This window comes from Sciurus carolinensis, chromosome 9 (genome assembly GCF_902686445.1).
Source record: "Sciurus carolinensis chromosome 9, mSciCar1.2, whole genome shotgun sequence".
Classification (NCBI taxonomy): domain Eukaryota; kingdom Metazoa; phylum Chordata; class Mammalia; order Rodentia; family Sciuridae; genus Sciurus; species Sciurus carolinensis.
In genome coordinates, this window is record NC_062221.1 from 17,079,089 (window position 1) to 17,104,106 (window position 25,018).

At 45.1% G+C, this 25,018-nt stretch overlaps 1 protein-coding gene across 6 annotated transcripts in view; it reads left to right on the forward strand.

Annotated features, from left to right (window-relative positions):
• The window catches only part of Nmnat3 (nicotinamide nucleotide adenylyltransferase 3), a 108,201-nt gene that overhangs the window by 46,884 nt on the left and 36,299 nt on the right, over nt 1–25,018 (forward strand). For 4 of the 6 annotated variants that reach the window (XR_007110327.1, XM_047565410.1, XM_047565413.1 and 1 more), the window contains exon 2: nt 2,750–2,899. Coding sequence is in view for 5 of the 6 variants with exons in the window: in XM_047565410.1 (XP_047421366.1) it covers nt 2,791–2,899 (109 nt within the window). In the remaining variant the exon portion in view is untranslated. Of the gene's footprint in view, nt 1–1,408; nt 1,488–2,749; nt 2,900–25,018 lie in introns of those variants that run through there. The other 2 variants (XM_047565412.1, XM_047565411.1) reach the window with 2 other exon arrangements.

The window sequence follows — 25,018 nt, forward strand, 5'->3', positions numbered from 1 at the left end:
CTTGATGGAGGGCATGGTGGCTGTTGCTGCCGCAGTCATCTTGTGACCATGAGGAGGAAGCAAGGGAACTGCAGGTCCTTGTTGAGCCCATGATCCAATGCCACCAGCTGTCTACTTCTAGGCTTTTTGTCACATGAGAAACAAATGGACCTCTCTTCACTCAAGCCACTGAGGTTAGACTTTGGGTACTTAAAACCAAATGTGTCTCTGATATTAGCTCCTAGCGGGCAGTCGATACCCAGTGACTGAAGTCATAAATAACGTGATCTGCTGAGCTGAGTCAAGAGATGGGGGTGTGCTGGGGTGTTCTGGTCGGGAGAAACTGAAATAGCAAGGAAGCTTAAAGCAGGAGGCCATGAGATGCTCACAAAGAAACCACCGACAGGTAGTCCTTCGTTGCTAGTCAGTAAAGCAGCAGGTAAGCAGCAGTGGGTATGAGCCTGGAAAATTTGACCACGTGGCCAAATTGAAACCTGTTCCTGTAAATATAAGAGGACCTTGCAAAAGCAGAAGAGAGATGATAGACTAGGAGCAGGGGACCCTGGGGGAGGGGGGAGGGCGGGACAAGGGGAAGAACCGGAAGGAAGCTGACCCAGTTCTGCTGCGTGCCTGTGTGAATGTATCACGGTGCATTCCAATTCTCCATGTGACCATAATTACACCAAAAAATAATGAATAAAAGGATGGCCAGTGGAGAAGAGGAAAGGGACCGAGGGAGGGAGAGAGGAAGGACTAGGGATTAAAATGGAACCAGTTTATTAATATGTCGAAGCGAATACCAGTATTATATATAACCATAATGCACTAGTTAGTCTAAAATAAAAAACAATTCCTTAGGTCAAGAGGGCCCCAGTTCCCAGCGCCTGAGAATTCTCCAGGTTCCCCCAGAACTCACACCCACAGCCGAAGCCCCTGTGGCTGGAGGGATAAGAGGAGGGAATGGATCCCATCTGCTGGCCACTGCGTCATCTGCGGCTGCATGACAGATCACCCCAAAACAGGCAGCTTGGAACAGCACGCTTATTTGTTTATTATTTTGATTTATTATCTCAGCTTTTTTATTAGAGTCGTGTAATTGTACATAATCGCAGGGTTCACTTTGACATATTTCTGCATGCCTGGAATTTGATTTGCTTCATTTCGGTCCAGGTGCCCCCCACGCCGCCATCCTCCCCCCTCGTCTTCCGCTGCTCCACGGGTCTTCCTTCCACTTGTTTATTTGTTTATTTTTGCCTGCTGCTTTGCTCAAGTCCCTGTGGGTCTCCAGGCTGCCGGCTCAGAGTCTTACCAGCCCTCAGCCAGGTGTCCACAGGGCTGCAGTCTCACCTGAAAACCTGACCATCGAAGATGGACTTCCACACAGCTGCTGGCCATTTTGCGTCCTCCTGGCTTCGGCCACCAGGGGTCTCCGTGGGCTCCTGGCCCCACCGGCCTCTTCGGGGGCAGTTGGCACCTTGCAGCTGGCTCCCTCAGAGTGCGCTAGAGAGGTGAGCAAGAGGGAAGCCCGGCCTTGTCACCCTACCCTCAGGCAGGACTTCCCCGGGCATTTGTTCATTAGAAGCAAGTCACTAGGCCTGCCCACGGTGCAGGGGAGGCGGCTGCCAGTGAACCAGGAGGCGAGGAGCATCGGGAGCCACCACCATCTCTCTTCTCCTTCCCCCGCCCTTGCCATGGTCAGAGTGATTTTCCCATCTCACAGATGAAGAAACTGAGTCTCAGAGAGGGGCTGTGCTCTGCGCCAGGTCGCGCTGCCACTGAGGCAGAGGCAGGAGTCAGGGCGAGGCCTACCTCCCCTGGGGCTCTTCACTACCGCCCAGCACACAGGGCGCCCAGCAGGAGGGTCCTGTCTGCAGCTGCCCTGGGGCCAGGCTGCTTCCTTCTTTCCCCTAACCTCACCCTGGTGCTAAGAGTGGGGACAGGGGGAGCTGGGCCCTCTCAGAGCTCAGGTCCCAGATAAAAGACAGTAGATGAAATCAGGAGGTCTGTAGATTAGATAATAGTCCTGTCGCAGTGTTAATTTCCTGATTGTAATCATTGTTCTGCAGTTATGTAGGAAAATGTCTTTGTTCTTAGAAAACACATGCTGAAGACTTTGCAGGCCAATGGGTATCATGTCTACAACGTACACTCAACAATTTCAGGGGAAAAGTTACTTCTAAGTATTTACAGGTTATGTGGGTGTGTAAGTGTGTATATATACACGTACGAGTGAATGATCAAGCAAGTGTTGTGAAATGTTAACATCGGGGAATGTGGGTAAAGAGTATACAGTAATTCTTTGTACAAATTTTTTGCAATTTTTTTGTGTGAAATTATTTCAAAATAAGAAGTTTCTCTAAAGTGCTTGTGTACTGCAGGCCCTCCTGAGTTCCTTTTGGACTACCAGAGTTGACATTACAGGAATCTCATAGACTTCCTGTTGACCTCAGGGTGGCCCGTGAGAGCCCGGGGAGGGCTTAGGGGTGAAGGGCAGAGTGTGGGCTCTCAGGTCAGGCTGCCTGGGTTCCAGTCCTGGCCCAGCAGCTTCTAAGGTCCCTGAGCCACATGAGTAACCACTCAGAGCTATTGAAAGGATTCATCAGAAGGCGTGTACCTTGACTTTGGCCTGGTTCCTGGCCCATGTGAGCCTTCCCTAAATGCTACTGATCTTATTGCCTCCTCAGTCCTCCTGCAATTGAGGGTGAGGGACACTGGCCTGGACCTCTGTCTTGGTGCCAGCTCCCTGATGCGAGTTCTTGTCCCCATAAAGGCAGGGTGGCCACTGCAGTGGGAGCCGATGCGCCTGACAAGATGAAGAGCCGAATCCCGGTGGTGCTCCTGGCCTGCGGCTCCTTCAACCCCATCACCAACATGCACCTGCGCTTGTTTGAGGTTGCCAGAGACCACCTGCACCAAACAGGTTGGTGAGGGGCCCGAGTCCCACAGAACTGGTGGGTGGGTTGAACCTCCAGGGACTGTGCTGGCCACTGTCGTTGCCCCCCTCAGTGGAAGTGCTCGGCTGATTCGCTCACCACGTAACTGCTTTCCTACATCATGCACAGAGGGCTGACGCCCCTCAGCCAGTAACACCCGTGCAAGTCACGCCCTGGCTGCAGCGTTGGACACGTCTCAGGGTCACTCTCCGCCCCACCTGCCTCACATTCTCCTTGACGCTAAAAGAGACCAGGCCCTTTAGGGGACCTGGGCCTCAGTCAGGGGCTTCTTCCCTGTGCTCCCAACATGCACCTCCACAGCCAGGTGAATAGGCAGCGTGTACCTCTGAAAGCTCCTGCCACTCTTCAGTGGGAAGGCAGGAGCTCCCTAATGGAGATTCTGACATTTTCTCCTTTTGAAGAATAGATCTTAGACTATTGCAAATTAACAATCCTGTCTGTAGGGTATTTTCAATACAGATGGCATGACATTGCAGGAAATATTTAATCAGCTGGAAATATATAATCTGGGAACGTTTCATCTCCTTGACTTTCCATTTCATTATTAAGGGAATAAAATGGCATTTAGAGTCTGTATGATTCTTTCTAAAGATTGTGTCATTTATACATTTGATATCAGATGTATGTGAAAATATTTACATATTATGGATTTATGTATGTTTGTGCATATAAATATGTTTTTATTTTCGCTTTGTTCAAATACTTTTGCATTTAAGGGCATTGTTTTCATACCAGAATCAATTCCTGTTTACCTTTAATACATAAAAAAGTATTTGAGTAACCATGTAAGTCATTTCTTCAAAGAAATCATGTACAAGTGTTTATTGTAAAGAAAATACCTTTGTTTACAAAAGCATATTTTTAGTATTGAAAAAGTGAAAGTGCATCTCTGTTCTTAGTAAAGACACATCTCATTGTTATGGTTTGGATGTGAGGTGTCCCCCAAAAACTCACATGTGAGACAGTGCAAGAAGGTTCAGAGGAGAAATGATTGGGTTGGAAGAGTCTTAACCCAGTCAGTGAATTAATCCCCTGACAGGGATTAACTGAGTGGTGACTGAAGTGGTGGGTGTGGCTGGGGGAGGCGGGAATTGGGGCGTGGCTTTGGGGTATAATTTTATCTGGCAAGTGGAGTCTCTCTGCTTCCTGATCACCACATGAGCTGCTTCCCTCTGCTACACTCTCCGCCATGATGATCAGCCTCACTTGGAGCCCCGAGGAATGGAGCCAGTCTTCCATGGACAGAGACCTCTGAATCTGTGAGCCCCAAAAAAACTTTTCCTCCTTTAAAATTGTTATGATCTGGGCTGGGGAGATAACTCAGCTGGTAGAGTGCTTGCCTCGCAAGCACAAGGCCCAGAGTTCGATCCCCAGTACCGCAAAAAAATAAAAAATAAATAAATAAATAAGTAAATAAATAAAATTGTAATGGTCAGATTTTTTTAGTTACAGCAGTGAAAAATCTGACTAAAACACACATATAAGGGAGTTTTTAAAAATTCAAACAATACAGTTGAAACTGGCCAGTGGACATTAGTGGATAGTGTACCAAAGAATAAATATTTATACCAGTAAGTTTGAGAACGGATGCCCTAAGTCACTAGTAATCAATGAAAACACAAATAAAAATATGGTCAATACCACAAGGTTATAGGCACCATGAGGGCAGCTACCCTGGTTGTCTGGGCACCATAGAATTGCCACTGTCCATCCCTGGGCTCATAGTTGGTGCCTGTAAGCATCAGTTGTGTCTGTCAGTAGTTTTAGCCTGTGAGACTGGCACACATTAAAGTCTGACAGGATCCGTGCTAGCAGGACAGGGAGGACAACAGCCACTCTCATGCTGCTAGTGATAGAGTAAAGGAGGAGACACTTTTGAAGGACAATTTGGTGTTCTGTGACAAGAAGTTTAAAATTTGTATCCACACATAATGAGAAGAAAAATCAATCAATGGCATCCAAACCAGCACTGACAAGGGCGGACTCAGATGTTAGAATCAGCAGAGAGATCAAAACACTTATGTGCCAAATGTTCACAAATGAAGTCAAGACGTGGAATACATAAAAACGACCCTGATCAAACTTTTGTAGGTGAAGACTATAATCTGTGAGAAGAAAAATACACTAGATAGGAACAAAAATAAATTAGACACTGTAGAACAGAATGTGACATGAAGGTACACTAAAAGGAACTACCCAAAATGGAATATGGAGAGAAAAAGAATTTTAATACAGAAAGAAAGCATATCAGTGATACATGAGACAACTTCAAGCAGCTTTATACACTTGTCATTGGAATCCCAAAAGGGAAAAAGAGAAGGTGTGAAAAAATGTTTGAAAAAATAATGACTTAAGTTTCTTCCAGATTTGACATAAACATCCCATAGATCCCAGTAGCTCAACAAACCCCAAGCAAGAAAATATGAAGAAGAAGATAAGAGCAGAGCATGTGATAACTGGATTTCTCAAAACCAGGAATAAGACAGAATCTTAAAAGCATCCACAAGAGAGCAAACGTAAGAATGACAGCAGATTTCTTGCTACTGAATTTACCAGAAGAGAATTCAGTAAAATAACCTCATTACAGAACTGAAAGAAAAAACTATCCATCTAAAATTCTATATCCAGTCTATATTCAGCAAAAATATCTTTCAAGAACAGAAAAAGATATTTTACATATACAAAAAATGGAAGAACCACCAGAAAACCTGCATTACCAAAAAAAAAAAAAAAAAAAATTCAGGCTGAAGGAAAATAATACCAAATTGGAACTATTAATCTACAAAGGGAATGCAGGACATTGGAAGTAGTAACCACATGAGTTTTTATATGGTATATGAAAGACTTTTTTCTTATTAAATTTCTTTAAAATGTAATTGACAGTTCAAGCAAAAATTATATTGTGGGGTTTATAACACATGTAGAAGTAGAATATATGTCAATGGTAGTGTACAGGGTGGGAGGGGTAAAATGGAAATGTGCTATACATAAAGTGATAGGATACCACTTGGAGGTGGGCTGTGATAAGTTAAAGATGTACACATTAAACTTCAAAATAGCAAAGCAAACAGAGCTAATAGGCATACAAAGGAAATATTTGAACCTGAATATACTCAGTTCATTCAAAAGAAGAAAGAAGGAATGGAAGCCACAGATGGAGCAGATAGAAGGCAAATAAGATAAGAGACTTAAACCTGACTGTATCAGTAGTCGCTTTAAATATAAATAGTCTAATGACTTTTGGTAACTGGCAGATTGTCAGATTCGATAAAATAAGCAAGACTCAGCTATACAGCAGCCCTCCCTGTCCACAGGGAATATGCTCCCAGACTGCCAGTGGATGCCTAAAGCAGCAGATAGCAGCGTATGTGCTGTGTTTTCCCCCATTCACACATACCTGTGATGAAGTGTAGTTTATAAATTAGGATAATAAGAGATTAACAACAACAATAACAAACGGGAAAAATCATAACTATACTATAGTAAAAGTTATTTAAGAAGTAGGGATTATTTATTTCTGGAATTTTCCATTTCATATTGTCAGACCACTGTTGACCTTGAGTAACTGAAACTGTGGAAACTGAAACTACAGGTAAGGAGGGAGTGTGCATACGAAGCACACTTTCTGGGTTCAATCCCCAGTCCTGCACAAGAGAAGGAAATGTAGGGAGTGGTAGAAGGAGAGCACCTTAAATATAAAAGCACAGATGGGTTAAAAGAAAAGAATAGAAGCCTCTCCTGTTAAAGTTGGAGCAGCTATAGTAATAACAAGGAAAATAGATTTCAGGAAAAAATATTACCAGAAATAAGAAGAAGGTGTCATTTCATAATTATAAACTATGAACTTAGATTCCAAAATCCTAAACAATATATTTCAAAACTAAATCAACAAAGCAATGCATATAAAGGATAATATATCATCAGCAAGTAGGATTATCTCAGAGGTGCAATGTTAGTACAATGCTCAGAAATTAATTATTGTAATTCAATATATTAACAAACTAAAATAGAAAAACCTTATGATTATCTCAACAGACACAGGAAAGACAGTTGTTAAATGGCAACATCAATCCATAACTTGAAAAAAACTTTCAGCAAAATAGCAATAGAAAGCAACCTTCCTCTATCCACAAAATGCTACAACTAACATCTTACAACAAGGGAAAGACTAATACTTTACCTCATAATATCAGGAACAAGATAAGAATGTCTATTCCTACTATGCTGTCAAGATTGTTTCAAGGGCCTAACCAAAACAATAAGACAAGAAAAAGAAATAAAAGGCATCCAGACTGGAATGGAAGAATGAAACTACGTGCAGTTGATATCATCATCTACAGAGAAAATCTTAAGAAATCTAAAAAAAAAAAAAAAAAAACTAGAACTTAATAAGTATGAGAAGGACACACAATCAATACATAAAAATCAGCTGTATTTCTTCTGTATACTAACAACAAAGGATTATAAATTGAAATAAAAAGGAATCTCCACACTGCTTTCCAGAGTGGCTGCACTAATTTGCAGCCCCACCAGCAATGTATGAGTGTACCTTTTTCCTCACATCCTTGCCAACACCTATTGTTGCTTGTATTCTTGATAATCGCTCTGGAAAGCAGTGTGGAGATTCCTTAGAAAACTTGGAATGGAACCACCATTTGACCCAGCTATCCCACTCCTCGGCCTATACCCAAAGGACTTAAAATCAGCATACTACAGTGATGCAGCCACATCAATGTTCATAGCTGCTCAATTCACAATAGCCAGATTGTGGAACCAACCTAGATGTTCTTCAATTGATAAATGGATAAAGAAACTGTGATTGATATATATATATATATATATATATATATATATATATACATACATACATACATACCATGGAATATTACTCAGCCATAAAGAATAATAAAATTATGGCATTTGTAGGCAAATGGATGAAATTGGAGAATATCATGCTAAGTGAGATAAGCCAATCTCAAAAAAACCAAAGGACGAATGATCTTGCTGATAAGCAGATGATGATACATAATGGGGGATGGGAGGGAGGCAAGAATGGAGGAAGGAGGGACATATAGAGGGAAAAGAGGAATGGGATGGGTGGGGGGGAGGAAAAAAATAACAGAATGAATCAAAAACTATTACCCTATGTAAACGTATGATTACACAAATGGTACGCCTATACTTCATGTACAGAGAAACAAGTTGTACCCCATTTGTTTACAATAAAAAAATAAATAAATAAAATGCCACTTGCAATAATATAAAAAAGAAATACTTAGAGGAACCTGACAGAAGTTTGCAAGATTATACAGTAAAAACCCCATAACTTGCTAAAGAAATTAAAGACATCCTAATTCAAATGGAGAGGTATACTTTGTCCATGGATCAGAAAACTCAACAATGATCAGGCTTCATTTCTCTCCAGATTCACCCATAGATTCAACATGATCTCAAAAGGCTTTTTTTTTTTCACATTTTTTATCAGTGCAGTATAGTTGTAAATAAATGATGGGATTTGTTGTTACACGTTTGTACGTGCCCATGATATAAAAATTTAATTTGGCCAATATGAACAGGATTTTTAGTAGAGGTAGATACACTGATTCTAATATTGACATAGAAATGGAAGGAACCCAAGATGTTTAAAACAATTTTGAAAAAGGACAGTATTGGAGAATTCACACTATCTGATTTCAAGACTAATTATAAAGCTACATAGGCATAAAGATAGTTAAATAGATAAAAGGACCAGAATGGAAAGTATCAGTGTGACTCCGGCTTACATAGACAGCTGATTTTTGACACAGGCACAAGGGCAACACAGTAGAGAAGGACCATCTTTTCAATAATGTAGGAACAACTGGATTTCCACACAAGAAAAAAGAATCCAATCCAGAGCTCACACCACACACAACTCTAAATGGATCATAGACCTTAATGTAAAATCTAAAATGATAAAATTTCTAGGAGAAAGAATCTTTGTGACCTTAGGTTAGATAAAGGTTTCTTAAATATTACACCAAAAGCATGACCCATAATGGAAAAAAAAAGTGGTAAATTGCACTTCCTCAAAATTGAAGGACAGTTAAGAGAATGAAAAACTAAACCATAGACTGGAAGATCGGATAAGTGGCTGGTATCCAGAGTATATGTGGACCTCTCAATTTAGAAATAAAACAAAACAAATAAAATAGCAAATATTTGAATAGACTCTTTACCAAAGAATATATAGAGATGGCAAGTAAGCACATGAAAAATTCTCATAGCATAAGGAAGATAAAGATCAAGGCCACGTGCCGTGCCACTGTCCCCTGCAGCCTGAGCTTGCCAAGCTCAGCTGAAGACCCGTCCCTGGGCAGTGTGTCATTCGCACACCGCCAAGGGACTGTAATGGCGCAGTGGTTGTGGAAAAGAGCTCCGCAGCTTTTTAAAAGCTACATGTACATCTGCTTAGTGATTCAGCCATTTCCCTCATCCATATTTAGCGAAGAGAAATTAAAGAATGAACAGGTTCATGCAAAAACTTGTGCATGAATGTTCACAGCAGCTTTAACCATGATAACCTCCAACTAGAAACACCAGCCTGTGAATAGAGAAGTAGATTGTGGTTTATCTGCACAACAGAATAGTACTCAGGAAAAGGAATGACCCAAACCTCGAGCTGCGTCTCAAGATGATTATGCCAAGTGAGAGAAGTCAGACTACGAAAATATAGATGATAAGTGTTTCATTTATTTGAAATTCTAGAAGATGCAAACTAATCTACAGTGATAGAAAACCGATTCGGAGTTGGGGTGAAGGGGAGCAGCAGAGGGAGGAACTTTGGGAGTGTTGGATACGTTCACTATCTTGATCACGGTGTTCAGAAGTGGACACGCACATCAAAATCTATCAAATAATACACTTTAAATATGTGTCAATTATACATCAATGAAAATACCAAACTTCCAAAATAAACAATAACTCTACAAAGTTGCCTTAGTTATACATAAAAGGCAATTCTTTAGGACAAATAATTCAATTTTTTTTAACAAACAGCAAGAGAAAAGGAGGAATTGGAAACTGTAAACAGACTTGAGACATGTAAATAAAATATTACGTGCATTAGTGAGCTTTCATGTCACTGTGACCAAAATGCCTGATGAGAATGGTTTAAAGGAGGGAAAGTTTATTTGGAGCTCTTGATTTCAGAGGTCTCAGCCTGCAGACAGTCAAGTCTGTTGCCCTGGGTTCAAGGTGAGGCAGCTCATCATGGCTGAAGGGAGGGCAGAGGAAAGCTGTCAGCTGGTGGCCTTTGGGAAGCAGAGAGAGGGAGGGGACAGGGCCACAGGGAAGATGCACCCTTCCAGGGCACACACCCAGGGACCACCTCCTCCAGGCCCACCCCACCTGCCTCAGTTACCACCCGGTCAGGGACCGATTAGGGCACAGCTCTCGGAGCCCAGTCACCTCACCTCTGAACATCCCTGCATGCATACTGGAGCTCTGTGGGACAGCTCATTTCCAAACCCTAACTTTTCATATGGTCATATTCTGAATCCAAATCCAAACGAATCAACTATGAAATGATATGCCTAAGAAATTGAGGTAAATTTAAGCCCAAATGGATATTAGATAGTGTTAAAGAATTATCATATAAAACACAATTATTGTTTAATTTCTAAGGTCAATGATGGTATTGCTATCGTGTTAAAATTAAGTGTGTCTTTAGTTCTCAGGGGAGAAGTATGTGCCTTGGTGCAGCACTCCCTGTATATCTTACAAGAGTGCAAGTCCCCTGCAGCTGGGGACATGCCTAGCTTCCCCTGGGTCAGCAGCGTGCGACGCGCTCTGCACGCCTGCCTGACGATGTGTAAGACTCCACCTGTATGTGCTCACTGTTGGGGAGCAGCTTGACTCCTGGCCATTCGGCGGCTCTTCCTGCCCAGCGTGGCCCATGGCAACGTCCCCTGGCTCGGTGCCATCTTCCTTGTGAGGTTCCTCAGAGGCAGACCGGTACCCCTTGCTCCATGGACGGCTCCATCTGCTCTGTCCTGGGACTTAAGGTGCTCGAGGCTGAGCCCGCAGGTTCTCTCCTTTAGCCTCATGGAAAGGCTTCATGGTGACCCCGAGAGGTTTCAGAGTCCTCCCGATCATGAAAGGTCGCGGAACCACAGAATGCATAGATAATTAATCATACAGAACCCTAATACATGATTCCTGTCACTTAGGCTATCAATGGACAGACCTGAGTCGCGTATGACCCCAGTGGCCCCTGGCCTGTATTTTGAGTGCCTCTTTCTATAGGAAACGCTTGGTCGTTCCTCAGGTTCAGGACAGAGTCCCTCTGAATGTCACCCATCGGGCTGCCGGCTTGCCACGACCCACAGGTGCCTGCTGCATCCACTCCAGGCCAGGCGCCGGGCTGGAAAGGGCGGGTCCAACTGCAGCCCCGCCCAGAAGGAGCCGCAGCTGGGGCGGGATTCCGCGGAAGCGGTGGTCAAAGGTGGCGCTGGGCACCCAGGAGGGGCGTCTCCCCCCGGCAGCCGGGGAAGCCCCTGGAGGAGGTGACCCCAGCCCTTGAAGAAGGTAGAAGACGGGATTGAGGGAGCACTTCCGAGGTCACTCTGGGAAGAGAAAGCAGGATGGGGAGAAGCCGGCAGGTGGAGGTGGGGCTGGAGCACGGAGAGCCCCGGAGGCAGCGAGGGGACTTCCTGGCCATGTTGAGGGTGCGGGGTGGGTGTCCCTCATCTGCGCTGTGGCTGTCCGGCATTGACCCCTGCTGCTCGGGGACCCCGCCAGCCACAACCTCCCACAGCAACCGTTGCTCTGCAGGGCCACATGCTGGCCAGAGCCTTTATACTGTCGTGAAGACCGAAGGAGAATGGAGACCCCGGCGACCCTCCCTGCTGTCAGTGTACCACTAAAACAACTCCAGTTTTAATTTTATATCACGTGGATATAAATGGAATTAAACAAAGCTAAGGGGATTTGTTTAGTGGCTTCAGGTAGAAATGAAGGCCTCTTCCTCCTGCGCTGCGACTCTTTCCCTTTGACTTTGACCCCTCTGCTACAAGCAGCCCGTCGAACTTCAAATGGCCTTCCTTCCTTTCTTCCTTTTTCTCCTGAAACAGACCCTTAAAAACCAATAGAAAAAGAAAATACTCAGCACTACATATAAATAAATAAAATTAAACAAAAGATCCACTGACAACTAAAAAGTATTTATTTTTTTAAAAAACCAATAGAGGCGCTCTAAGGTATCAAACGGCCTACTGTCTTCAGTGCTGTGATGACCCAGCCCCTATCCTGGAAAGGCACATTAGATAAGGACACACGTCCCTGCTGGTTTTCACTGTTGCTCATCCATCACCAAAGTCTTAGGAGCCAGATGGATAACATGCTGCACCCACTGGTTTTCATGCTCCTTTACTTGAAAGAATGTTCCAGAAAAAGACAGGCTGTGCACCTGTGTTCTCTGAACTGCTTAGTGTGGTCCTCCCATCCTAGCAGCACCCCTGCCCTGTACCTCGGGCTCCCTGGGCTTTCACAGAGGAGGTTCTGAGAGGCTGGACAGAGGAATCTGTGGAGGGGACGTCAGTGGCTTTTAAAAGTTCCTGGGGGATTTTTTTTCTTGTTTGACTGATGTTTGTCAGAATCGATTCAGCCCAACATGTGACCCGTGGGCAGCTTCAGACGCACCCGTGTTGGCTGAGCACACTGGGCTTTCCAGCCTGCGTTCCTCTCAGGGCGTTGGATGTGTTCCCAGCTAGAAGTGGTTGTTTTCCAACATGGATTCACAAACTTTCTAATGGAAGCAGAATTTAATTTAAATCCTGTTTTATGTTATTTAGATGGTTTATTTCCGATCAATATAATTTGGCCATTGGCCTATGTTTCAACAACAGTCTACTTGTATTCCTTTTTTAAAATCAGATTTTGCCAATTTAATTAATACTCATTTAATGACTAGTTAGCACCTATTCATTTCACATAGTTAACACACATTTACATCGCCCTTTCCACTTACCAGAGAGTGTTCTAAGAGTGTTTCATGAACTGGTTTTAATCTTTATAGCAAGCGTAGGAGGCAGATACACTTACTCTGTTTTACAGCTGAGGAGGTTGAGGCCAAGGCTCAGAGAGATCAAGTAACTTGGCTGGGATCACACAGCCAGGAAGTGATAGGGCCAGTATCCCCCATTGCCCATGCCCATAATCACCATGCCACACTGCCTCCGTGCATCAGATCTCTTCTTGAGCATCAGTCTGTGCTGGTTGCTATGCTAGATGCAAGGATGGAAGGGAGCAGAAAGAGCCCTAGCATTTCTGGAGAACAGGCACTACTCAAATCCCAGAGGTAAAAATTACCAGGTGACCTGCACCACAAAGGGGCTGTTCCCAGTGCTGTCAATGTGAACAGAGGCAGCAGTGTTTGATGTAGGCTGAGTCCAGGGAAGACATCGCTGAGAACATTATGCTGCACTTCTTAGGTTAAAAATGAGGTTGGCTGGGGTCAGGGGATACAGGGAGAGAACAGTCTTGGCACAGGAAATTGCATGTGCCAAGGCCCTGTGGCAGAGGAGAGCAGGACCTCCAAGAAATGCCTGGCTCGTGATGACTAGGAAACATGGAGCAAAGGGAAAAGCTGCAGTTGGCAAGGTAGGGGAGGAAAAGAGCACATCGTAAGAGCCCTGTAGGCACCTGTAAGAACTTTGCTTTCACCCACACAGAGATCATTTGCATCTCGCGCTCTCTGTTGCCCAGGCAAGCACACACACTAGGAGGCAGTTGAAACGGCATTTTTGACACAACAGAGATTATAGGAATGAAGAGAGATGTTGCAGTGCAGTGGAAGGTGATCAGAAGGTGAGGTTCATCCAGGACTGGGTTGAATCTGAGGGAGAGAGTTGCCCCTGCTAGAGAGTCTAGGAGAAGAGCCAGATTTGGGGAGCAGACAAGTTCAGCTTTAGACGTGTCAACCTCGAGAGCTCTGGGAAGACAGGATAGAGAGGGACCTTCGTAAGAGACCGTGATAACAATGAAGCAATCACAGAGAACTACAGGGAGAGCTGAGCTCAGGGACACTCAGCAACTGGCTGCCCACGGAGGAGGAAGAGCTTGCAAAGTAGCCAGTGGAAGCCTCAGAGAGGAGAGGAACCCAGAAAAGACAGAGAACCCCCCGCACTCAGTGTTAGAGGTTGGAGTTCAAGTTAGGGGAAGACGGAAAAGCAAACTCTGGGTTCAGTAGCCTGGGTTGCTGGAGTCTGGGAGGGGCAGTGGTATTGACCCCGGCATAGCTATCCATTTAGGAACAGGCAGACAGTCCTTTGGGGGATGGCCAGGATCTAGGGAAAGTTGGGGCCCAGTGTACAAGAGCAAAGAGAGATGGTCTGCCCTGGGGGAGCAGGTGTGCCCTCTTCAAGGCCAGGAAAAGGCACACCTGACCTCTCAAGAGAAACTGGAAACACAGGTTTCCATGTTTGGAAGGTTATTAATGTCTGCATCACTTGCAGTTGCAAAATATGGAGTGCAAAATATTCTACAGTAAACAAATATTTAAATCTAGTAAGTAGGTTTCTTTTCCCAGAGAGGTTAACAGTTCTGAAGTTATTTTCTGTGTATCCTAGAATTGAGCAGTAAGTAAATATCTTGTGGATCTTGGAAGGCAGGTTTCCTATTGTTGGAGAGGAGAAATACAAATGTGAACAGAGGGAAGAGAGACATGCCCTGCGGTGTGGGATTGGAATTGTAGGTATCAGTGTGAAGTCATGGAGAGACAGGATAGGAAAGGCGGATGGATGGGTAGATGGCAGAGATAGGTAGACCGATAGGTAGATGGACTGATTAGATGGACAGATAATGGATGTGAGTATATATACAGCTATGCTTACATCTATATCTTAGCCTGGTCTGCTGAGAGATAATTATACCCCAGTACCAATTATATAAACTGGCATCCTAATTTTGATTTCCAAATACCATCATATAAGAGGGTTCCTTAGAAAAATGTTGGTGCTGGGTCTGGTAAGAGAACGTGAAAGAGAAACTTGGAATATCTCATGATACTCGAAAGTGAAGAAGCACTTGAAGTATGGCCACCTGTCGAAGGACACAGAGGCCAGCCTGCAGGTGTCCCACAGCCACGACAGGACAGTTTGAGCATGAAAATAAATAATACGTGTAATCAGTAAATACATTTGACTCACTGGATGAAGTTGCAATAAGAGTCTAACTGATTTAACAATCAAATGAACAAGCAAATGGTGGAGAAGGAGAGGGCTTCTCGGTAGAAGGCCAGTGCAGAAGGGACCCAGGGTTGGGAAATCCCCACTTGGCAACCAGCAAAACTGACTTATACAGGAATCACTAGCAGTCCTAAAGCTAGATGACTTGGGAGGACAAGATATGTACACATCTGCAGAATAACTCCTAGTAATAGACATAGTGATTCCAAAGGAAAAAATAACAACTTCACACTGGAGAAACATGGCCTACACAATCTTAACCAAACCGTCAAAGCTAACACTACCAGCGTGGGACAGAGCAGCATCATGCACGTCCTCATATGACCTACTGGGAAGGGCACATCGTCCCTTCTGTGCCATCCCCAGAGGGGCATACTCTGACTCTGTTCCTGGGGGAATATCAGATAAAGCCATTGAGAGGGACATTCTACAAAACGATTGACCTATACAAAATGTCAATGCCAAGATAGACAAAATAGCTGTTCCAGATGAAAGAAGAGCTAAGCGGCATGGCAACTGAATGCAGCCCAGGCCTATGCATTGATTAATTGATTAATTGCTATATTGGGGAATACTGAGACAATTGGTAAAATATAAATTAGATCTATAATAGTGTCGTGTCTGTGTTAATTTCATGATTTTGATTATTTTATTTTAGCTATGTCAGAGAAAGATTTTGTTCAGAGGAAACATACTTAAGTATTTAGGAATGAAGGGACATTGTACCTGCAATTTACTCAGCTGTTCAGAAAAGTATGTGGAGTTAGGGAGACGGATAAAGCAATCGTGGTAAAATATTTCCATTCAGGGAATCTGAATGAAATATATATGTAAATTATTTTTACTATTATTGCAACTTCTCCTGAAGTCTGAAGTTTTAGCAAAATAAAAAATCCTAAAATTTTAAATATGGGCTTATTAAAAGGTAAAAAAAATTATAGTGTGTGGACCACATAACACCCACCTTCCCCAAAAGATTCAGGTTGTGCTTGCCTGGTTTCCAGTCTTTGCAGGTGGATGGATTGACCTGGGCTCCTGCTCCTTGCTGCTGGAGGGGAGATGGGCGGGACAGAGCGGTGGACGTTGGGAAGAGGTGTTTAGCGGCAGGGAGAGGAGGCACCCTTTGTGACTTCTCTTGTCCTCCAAGGTGAGGGGCACAGTCCTCAACTGAGAGCAAGGGAAACCGGGAAGCTCAGAGACTTGAGGAGGGAGGGATCATCTATGTGGTGCGTGACCATGTGGCCCAGGACCTCCAAAGCACTCCCAGACAATGTGGCTGTGGGTCACAGCTGCAAGAGGCCCTGGGGTGGCTTTTGCCAGCGGCTCTTGGCCACTGTAGGGAAGCCTCAGAGAAGCAGGAAATCTGAGTTCAACTGGTGGGGGGTGGGCAGTGGGCTGCCTGAGAGTGGTGGGGGTGAGGAGGGACAGTGGCTTTAAGGACTGCTTTGAGTATCCTTGAAAGGACTCGCCATGGGACCTCAGGCAGACCAACAATCAAGTGCAGGGGACAGCAGATAGACTGGGAGGCCACAAATGCACTGGAGCCCCATGGATGTGGACGCACGGTCTTATCAGAAATGGCAGAATATGTGACTTGGGGGAGCCAAAATGGGGTCAGGGCTTGGCGACAGAGACTTGTGACAGGAGCAGTCCTAGGACTTGTAAGGTCCAGGGCACAGAGCAACACCCAGATGCAGAGGAGGCACCGTGAGAGGCAAGCAGGCAAGAGCCAAGGTGTTGGCTGGGTTGTCCACACAGATTTGGAAATCGCCCCAGCAGTGGCCAGATGAGGGGTGAAGAGGAACGTGAGTGTCAGATTTCAAAGCCAAAGTGTGGCCATATTTTTAAGCTCAGTAGATGACGCCCCAGTGAAGGAGGAGAGGCGGGGAGGGAGCCTCCTTATGGAAGGCTGAGCACAGGAGCTCAGGGAGTCGGTGAGAGTCAGGGCAGAGGAGTGCAGAGCCTTCTGAAAAGCACCACGGAGCAGAGGACAAGAGCCTTGTCCCACGTTGAGTCCTCAGTACAGACGTAGTTTACAAAGAGGAAGGTACTTTTGTTCCTCAAGGTTTGATTCAAATGGAACGAGGCAGGCGTTGGAACGGGCAGAACACGGGAGGCTCAGGAGTAACAGTGACACGCAGGACGTCCCCTGGCTGCAGGACTGAGGGAAGCTGTGTGCAGGCGCAGCTCGGCTGTCAGGAGCAGTACTGTCCCCACCTACACAGGGCAATGGAGGCTTAGGGAATTGTCACCTAGCCGCTAACTGTGGGGGTGCTGGGACCTGAACTCCGGTTCTGTCAAAGGCCAGTGCTGTTCTCTGCCCCGCGCTGCCCTGCAGGCTTTGTGGGTCCTGAAAGTGCAGGTCCCACTGACAGATCTGGGGGCAGCTGAGAGTTTGGGTGGACCAACAGGAAGTAGAGAAGTGGCCAGGACTTGACCTTGGAGTCTGAAAGACCAGACAAGGAAAGTAGCCTTCAGGTGAAGGGGACGCATCGAAAGTTCTTAACCAAGTGGCCCATTAGATGCCCACTAGGTGGAACCTAGACCATGGAGGAGCCTTGGCAAAGGATCTTCAGCCTCTGGAAAAGCAGCTGCTGGAACCTCAGAGCAACCTGGATCTAGAGAGCCTCGGCCGTGACCCAGTGCTTCAGCTTGCTGACCCTGACTGTTCCGGCACTCTCCACCAGAGAGGAGTGTCATCTTTGGGGGTCAGTCATGCAGCGCTGGACAACTCCACCTGCCTGCAACTTGGCCCTGTGTGCATTACCACCTCTTTACCAAGGTCGTCTTGGAACCTTGTCAAATAAATGCCTGGATAAGGCTTTGTGACCATGGCCGTTACTGGCCTGCTCATCTGCAAACGACCAAATAGGGAAGTGACCTATTCCTAATGAACTCTTGCTTGCGCTGAGCAGCCATCACTTTCTCTAAGCGCTTAGAGACAGTCAGTTTCAGGCTCTTTTCCTTGATTTTGCTCTGGGTCAAATTCAGAGTTCCAAATTAAGGTCTCCAGAATTTATTCTCCAAGCTTTTCAATGATCAATGCAACAGATCCCTCCAGAAGTAAAAGCACTGGTTTTCCAGGCTTGTGGAGCAGACCTGGGCACAGATCTGAGGTCATTCAAATCTCTGTCCTGACCTAGGCAGGATCCAGGAGGCCATGCTATGGCAGAGAACCCGACAGTGCACAGACCCCACCCAGACCTGACTTGCCACCCAGCCAAGCTCAGCTCTGACTCCGTTGCTCCTGGGTCCTGGGATTCTCCCATCTCCCTTGGATACCAAAAGAACATAATGCAGAATGGTGGCAAACTTCAGCAGGGACACTGTCCCCTCGCTGTGATCATGGGGTCACAGAAAGAGCTCGCTGGCATTGCAGTCGACCTTGATGTCAAACTTGCTCACGAGCTACATGACCTTGATCCGTTGATTCTGCCCCTCAGCCTGTTTCCTCCGCTGTAGCGTAGGAATAACCTCTCCTAACCTTACGGGGTTATTTATTTTAAGCCTTAAAAGAGATGATGCCCATAAAGCGTCCAGCCCATGCAGTATATCTGGTCTGTGTTAGGTCTGTCCTCTTGTGTCCTGAGTAGGCCCCAACCCAGTGCTGATTTAAAGCGTCTCCCATTTCTGCGGCCATGACCAGACAGGTTAACATAATATTCTCATATCTATGCATGGAAGTGAGAAAACCACGAAACAGTTTCTCATGTTTTCTTTTAGCCCTTTCTTGATACTTTATGATGTTATTTCCTAACGATCCTGCCCCACATGCTTGTGGCATCCCAGATTAAATTGCATCGTAAAGATAACAACCCAGTCCAAAGCCTCGTCCTTTTTTTCCTCCCCTTTGGACAACCTTGAGGAGGGGAAAAATAGTTTATGGCTCCCAGTTTTTCTTCTCAGTGACTTGCATTTTAAATTAAAGCATATTATTGTAATATCATTTACACCAGCAATTTTCTGTGTTAAATAAAAATGTCTGATGGGTGTCCAGTATGATGCACGGCACTTCCGCTACCCTTGTGATTTTAATTTTAGTTCTCTATTACATAGTGCATATGGAGAGAATTAAATGCATCATGATAAGGTGGTGCAGTACCATCTGAGATAAGGGGGGAAATTAAGCTATAATAATTCCATTGACAGCAGCGACAGCCCCAGTTCTGGGTCTGCTGGGCTTCTGGAGATACCACGAGAGCGTGAGTAAATATTATATAAGCTCAGCATGTTACTTTAATCTTGGGCTCACACAGACGCTTATTAATCAAATAGAGTGATTTTAATATATATTCATGGGCAGTGCTCCAGCTTGACCTGAAAAGAAAAAACTATTCATTTTCCCATTTCTAATTTAAAAGATTTTTTCTGGAGAAGATAGGCTTAAGAATGCTGAATTACTCCAGCAATTGTTTTGAACCGAGATAAGTTTTTGCCTATCCTGGGAGGCTTCAAGGAGTTGAGGTTACAGTGTTACATTCCAAATTCTTTCAAACAGAGGTGCTTTTCTGATTTCATGACAAATCAGTATTTTCTCTGTCTCTGCATTTCTACCTTGAGATGTGACTTCAGTGAAGCAGGCTTTGAAAGGGTCTGTGAGGAGGCAGTTGCCAAGGCACATGTTCCAGCACCAGACTCGGTTGCACCAGGGTAGGGTTTGAACAGCACTGGACAGGTGTGTGTGCTTCGCACTGAGACCCTCAGACACCTCACGAGTCCCCAGTCTCTGGGCTGCACTGACACTCTTGCTGATCCCCACAATGTATGAAAACTGCCACCCCCTGCCCATCCCCTGAGCTGTAAGATGCCCCCAGCCCCTTCCTCTAGCGTCCCGTGCTCTGCTCCTTTTCCCCAACAAGACACAAAACTCTAATATGTCAGTAGTCTCACTTTACTTCTTACTTCTTTAGTTTTACTTTCTCATTCCTTAAAAAGACTTGTTGCCAACCACACATCCAAGGAGACTGGTATCTGGAATATATAAAGAACTCTCAAAACTCAATAATAAAAACACAATCAGTCCAGCTAGGAAATGGGCAGAAGACATGACATTTCGCAGAATAGAAAGTACAGATAATAAATAAGCACATGAAAGATATTAATCATTAGAGAATGCCACGTAAAAGGCACTGTAAGACATTACTACACACCTATCAAAGTGACTAATATAAGAACACAGCAATAACACCAAATGCTGTAAAGATGCTCAGAAACTGAACCACTCATAAGTGACAGTAGGAATGTAACATGACTCGACCACTCTGGGAAGAAGCTGGGCAGCTACTTATAAACCAGACCCGCAACCACCATGATCCAGCGGTCGTGTCCCGGACAGTCATCTGAGAGAAACGAAAACCTAGGTTCACACGAAAACCAGTACACAAATGTGCATTACAGCTTCATTCATAACAGCAAAAACCCAGAAACCACCCAAATGTCCTTCAAGGGATGAATATATCCATACTCTAGAATATTCCTCTGCAATAAAAAGAAATGAGCTATTCATGCAGCAACTTGGATGAATCTCTGGGGAACAATGCTGAGTCAAAAATGCCGATCCTAAAAGGTTATATGTTATATGATTCCACTTAGCACACATTCTTGAAACAATAAAATTATATAATTAAAGAACAGATTTGTGGTCGCTGGGGTTAGGGATGGGGCCGTGGGAGACGGGAGGGAAGAGGCATAGACAGAAAAGAGCAGCGCAGTTTCCTGTGGGGGTGGAGTGTTCACGTCTTGACCAGTGGGTACGTGAAGACCACAGATGAACTAATAACTCAGGTTAGTGTATTTAAAACATCTGGTAAGATCAGCGGATGAGTGGATTTTACCAGTCTCAGTGTCCTGGCTGTGGTACGGAAGTACAATATTGCAAGAAGTTTCCACTGGGAGTAACGAGGTGAAGTCCCTGGGATGGTTCTCTATTACTTTTTACAACTGCCCATCAATCCACAGTCACCCAAAATATTAACAAAAAAAACCAAATTGGAACATAACTCCATTTGTGTGAGGATGAAGGGTGAAGTGAGGAGGACACACCCCCTCACTGGGCACCACACTGGGTCCTCAGAACAGCCCCGTGAGGTAAGTGTCAGTGCTCCCGGTGTTACAGGAGCAAGGACACCCGAGGTCTGGAGAGGTGACATGTTCTGCAAGCGTTTGGCGAAGCCCGGGTCCCAGAGAGCACAGAGCCGGGGCTGTCATCCTGCCGCAGGCGGCTCTTCTCCTGGGCAGGCTTGCTCCCTGTCACCTTCGGCTGCTGCTGCCGCTACACCAGCCGGTCTGGCCAAACTCTCGGGTCCCCAGGGAGACAGCTCCAGGGTTGATATGCCAGAGCTGGTAACTGTCTCTGCCTTGCAGATGGGAAGCGGCCATCATTCAGAGTCAGGGTCCTTCACTAAGGACCATCAAGAGAACCCATGCAAAGAGCATTCAAAAAATCCAGTCGGGTAAGACATTCTGTGAAGTAGAATTCCCAGCAGCACAAAGGGCATTAATTAAAAGGAATTGAATAGATGTGTCTGAATAAATATTCCTAAAGATGAGGTTGTCAAGACCCAGTCAGACCTTGGGGAAATTTATGAGTTACTGATAATTATAGGGAAAATAAATTTAAAAGGACAAAATCATTTAAGGATAGATTTTATAAACCAATGAGATTGGCTACTCACAGGGGTGGATGGAAAGTGAAAAGAATGGGGGAGGGAAAGGAGCAGAAGATGGGGTGAGCAGGGGGACCCGTCCCCGGGTGTGCCTCTTTCTACAGCACCGACTCTTAGCTGGTGGGATCCCAAGCCAGAAAAACAACACGTGTGATCCCAGCCTACGGGGATTCGATGGGAACCCAGCACAAGCCGAGCAGTAGGAAGGGAGGCTGATTGTTACAAAAGAACGCATAACCGCACTGGAGGCGGTAGGAGGGGAGAGAAGGCAGCGTGAAGCCGGGTCCTGCAGGGCTCAGAACCACAGAAGTGGACATGTAAGCGCACCTCTCTGGCTCGCACTGGTTTTCCACAGGGGTAGGGGTGCGTGTTTTTGCAACTACCTTATGTAAATACTAGGATCAAGCAAATAATTATTGTGGATGATAGAGCCAGGCTTCTTACTGTCGAGGAAAGTGATCACATATGTCAAAGGACTGAAAGCTAGAATGAAATCTTTGGTGTTGAATTGGAGTTGGATAGTTTTTAATGTATGTACAGATGGACATTATAGAAATAAACAGGTGTGTGGACATATTGCTAGGATAAGTAGATAGGCACAGATGCAGGGGATAGTGAGTATAATTGTACACACAGGCATATAATTTCCAAGCTCTGTCTTCTAAGAAGGTCTAGAAACCATGACATCTAGAGGCAATGGGTACAACCAGTGCCCCCGGCTTCTAAATGCCATTCTTCAGTAGCAGCAACCAGAGTCCCTTAAAGAAATGGTTGACCCAGGACTGGGCAGGGCCATTAAGGACGAGCCTGAACATCCCATGGTTCCAGAGAGCAAGGAAATGGTTCATAAATAACGGAGACAGAGAGGCAACAAATGGGCAAATCTGGGCTCATTTAACAAAAATATTGGATTAAACCTATGGAATAAGATGAATACATCTCAGTCTATATTGACAAAAATAAATGAATAAATAAATGCAGAAGAAAAGGCAGTTCTTCCTTATGTTAGAATTCTAATTAAAACTGTAGAAGAAATGTTTGGGAGAGGAAATCACCGTTTCACAAACATCACAGTAATGATCATCGCAAACCAGAGTCATCGGTGGATGCTAAAATTAGACGCGGAAGTACGATGGGAAGCAAGATATTTACTTATCCTCATAGCGTCCTCCTGCATGGCACTTATTACAGATACACGGGGCAAACAGTGACTGCCTGGGGAGAAATGTGGCAAACACCATCTCGACCAAGCGCCCACGTTAACATCCCCAGAATCGAGGCAGATCGGCATCCCGTGCCCTCTGACGTGGCTCACTGGGAAGGGAACAGCAGCCCTTCTGAAGTCTTCTTGCCTAAGGCGAATGAGCTTCCCCTGTCGTGAGAAAACATCAAGGAACCAGGCTGAGGGGTGACCTGCCAATAACCATCCGGGGCTTCTCCAGGGTCCAGATCCTGAAAGACCAGGAGCTGCCCCGACTGGCGGAGACTAAAGATACAGGAAAACTACATGCCATCCGAGATCCTAGACTAGACCTCAGACCAGGAAAGAAGCATCGTCGGGCAGTGGGGACCAGAATGGGTGAAGTCCCTAGATTAGTGGATGGCCTCAGTGCTGATTTCCTGGTTTAGATAATCTTGTAAGATGTCGACAGTAACTAAGGCTGAGGCAAAGACCACGTGGGAGCTCTTTGTGCTACCTCCAACTTTTCTTAGTCTAAAATTATTTTAAAATTAAATGTTCAAATAGGTGGAAAAGCAAAGGAAGCCAATTATGTTGAAATCATCATCAAATATTTAAGTTAATGTGTTAGAATAAAAAATAAAATTAATCATGTGAAAACAAAATAATAGTAGTAGTGTTACACATGAATAGCTTCTTAAATTTTACAGAATATTTTTATAATTTGTTTACAGAACAAATCCATGAGGTTGGTATTATTTTCCCATTTTATGGATAGAAATCTTAATCTAAGAGGTACTTGTTATGGTTAAAATGAGCACAAAACACATAAACAAGCAACAACCTCAAAGCCGGAGAAACGGTTCCTGTCCTGTGTTTCCTGCCTGGAAGTGACTGTGGAGGCCGAGCCCGTTAGAGACCTGAGAGGAAGGCCGGCAGCCGCCTTGTGAGACTTGTAAGGATGCCAGCCCTATAAACACAGCACAGAGCTTCGCACGTCCTGGGCACTGATCAAAAAGAATAAGGTGAGGGAGATGCTGGTGGTGGGACCTGAGAGCCAAGGGGCATCTTCAAGTTCAGCCCAGCAGCCTCCCTGATGGCGGAGTCAGAGCGTCCCTGACAATGACTGGACCCACTACCGACCCTCAGAGAGGGACATAGCTTCACGTCGTGTTGAGTGGGTTCCTCTCTCTCTCTCTCTCTCTCTCCAGTTTCTATCTGTATTCGTGGAGGGTATACATATGTCTTCATCTATTTTTCTATCTTTAAGAGTTAACAATACTTGGATTTGCAAAGTGATTATTATCAAGACGTCTCAGGAATGAGCAAGAGGAGGATGAGGGGTTGATGATCACGGGGGCACCTCACTCTCCTCAGTCTGTCTGGACTCGCTCTTGCTTCTGTGCAGGTGCTTGGAGAACTTTCCAGCTTTTGGAGCCTGAGGAATTTTCCTCGAGACCCACGTAGGACTTTGGCACCCAGGATATGCTGTAGAATAATGAGCAACACCCCTGACTCCGCAGCCCCGAGCTGCACTCTGCTGACATGGATCATGGAGACCTTGGCCCACAGACAGGTGGCACTCCACTGCTACATCAGATGCCACTGTGCTTTGTGCTTGGTGGCCTTTCATGACCGGCATGTCCTCTGGTGCTACCCTCAAAAGTCAGCACATGAGACAAATTGCACATAATCAAAAATACTCTGAACACCCCCCAAACCACCCCAAGCAAGATGGTGTGTATACAGTTGACATTTACACACTGCATATATGCACAGACAGGGCACAGACAGTATGCTCACAGTAGCATTTGGATTAAAATCACAGTCCTAGAATCAGATTACCTGGTTTAGATCTTAGTGCTACAACTAATGAACTTTGCATCCCTGGGCTAATTATTTAACTACTCTGTTCATCAGGAAAGTGGGGGTGATCATCACGGTTCTTCCACACGAGAGTTATAAGAAATAAGAAGATGGTTAACCTGGTGGCCCATTCCTGTAATCCTAGGG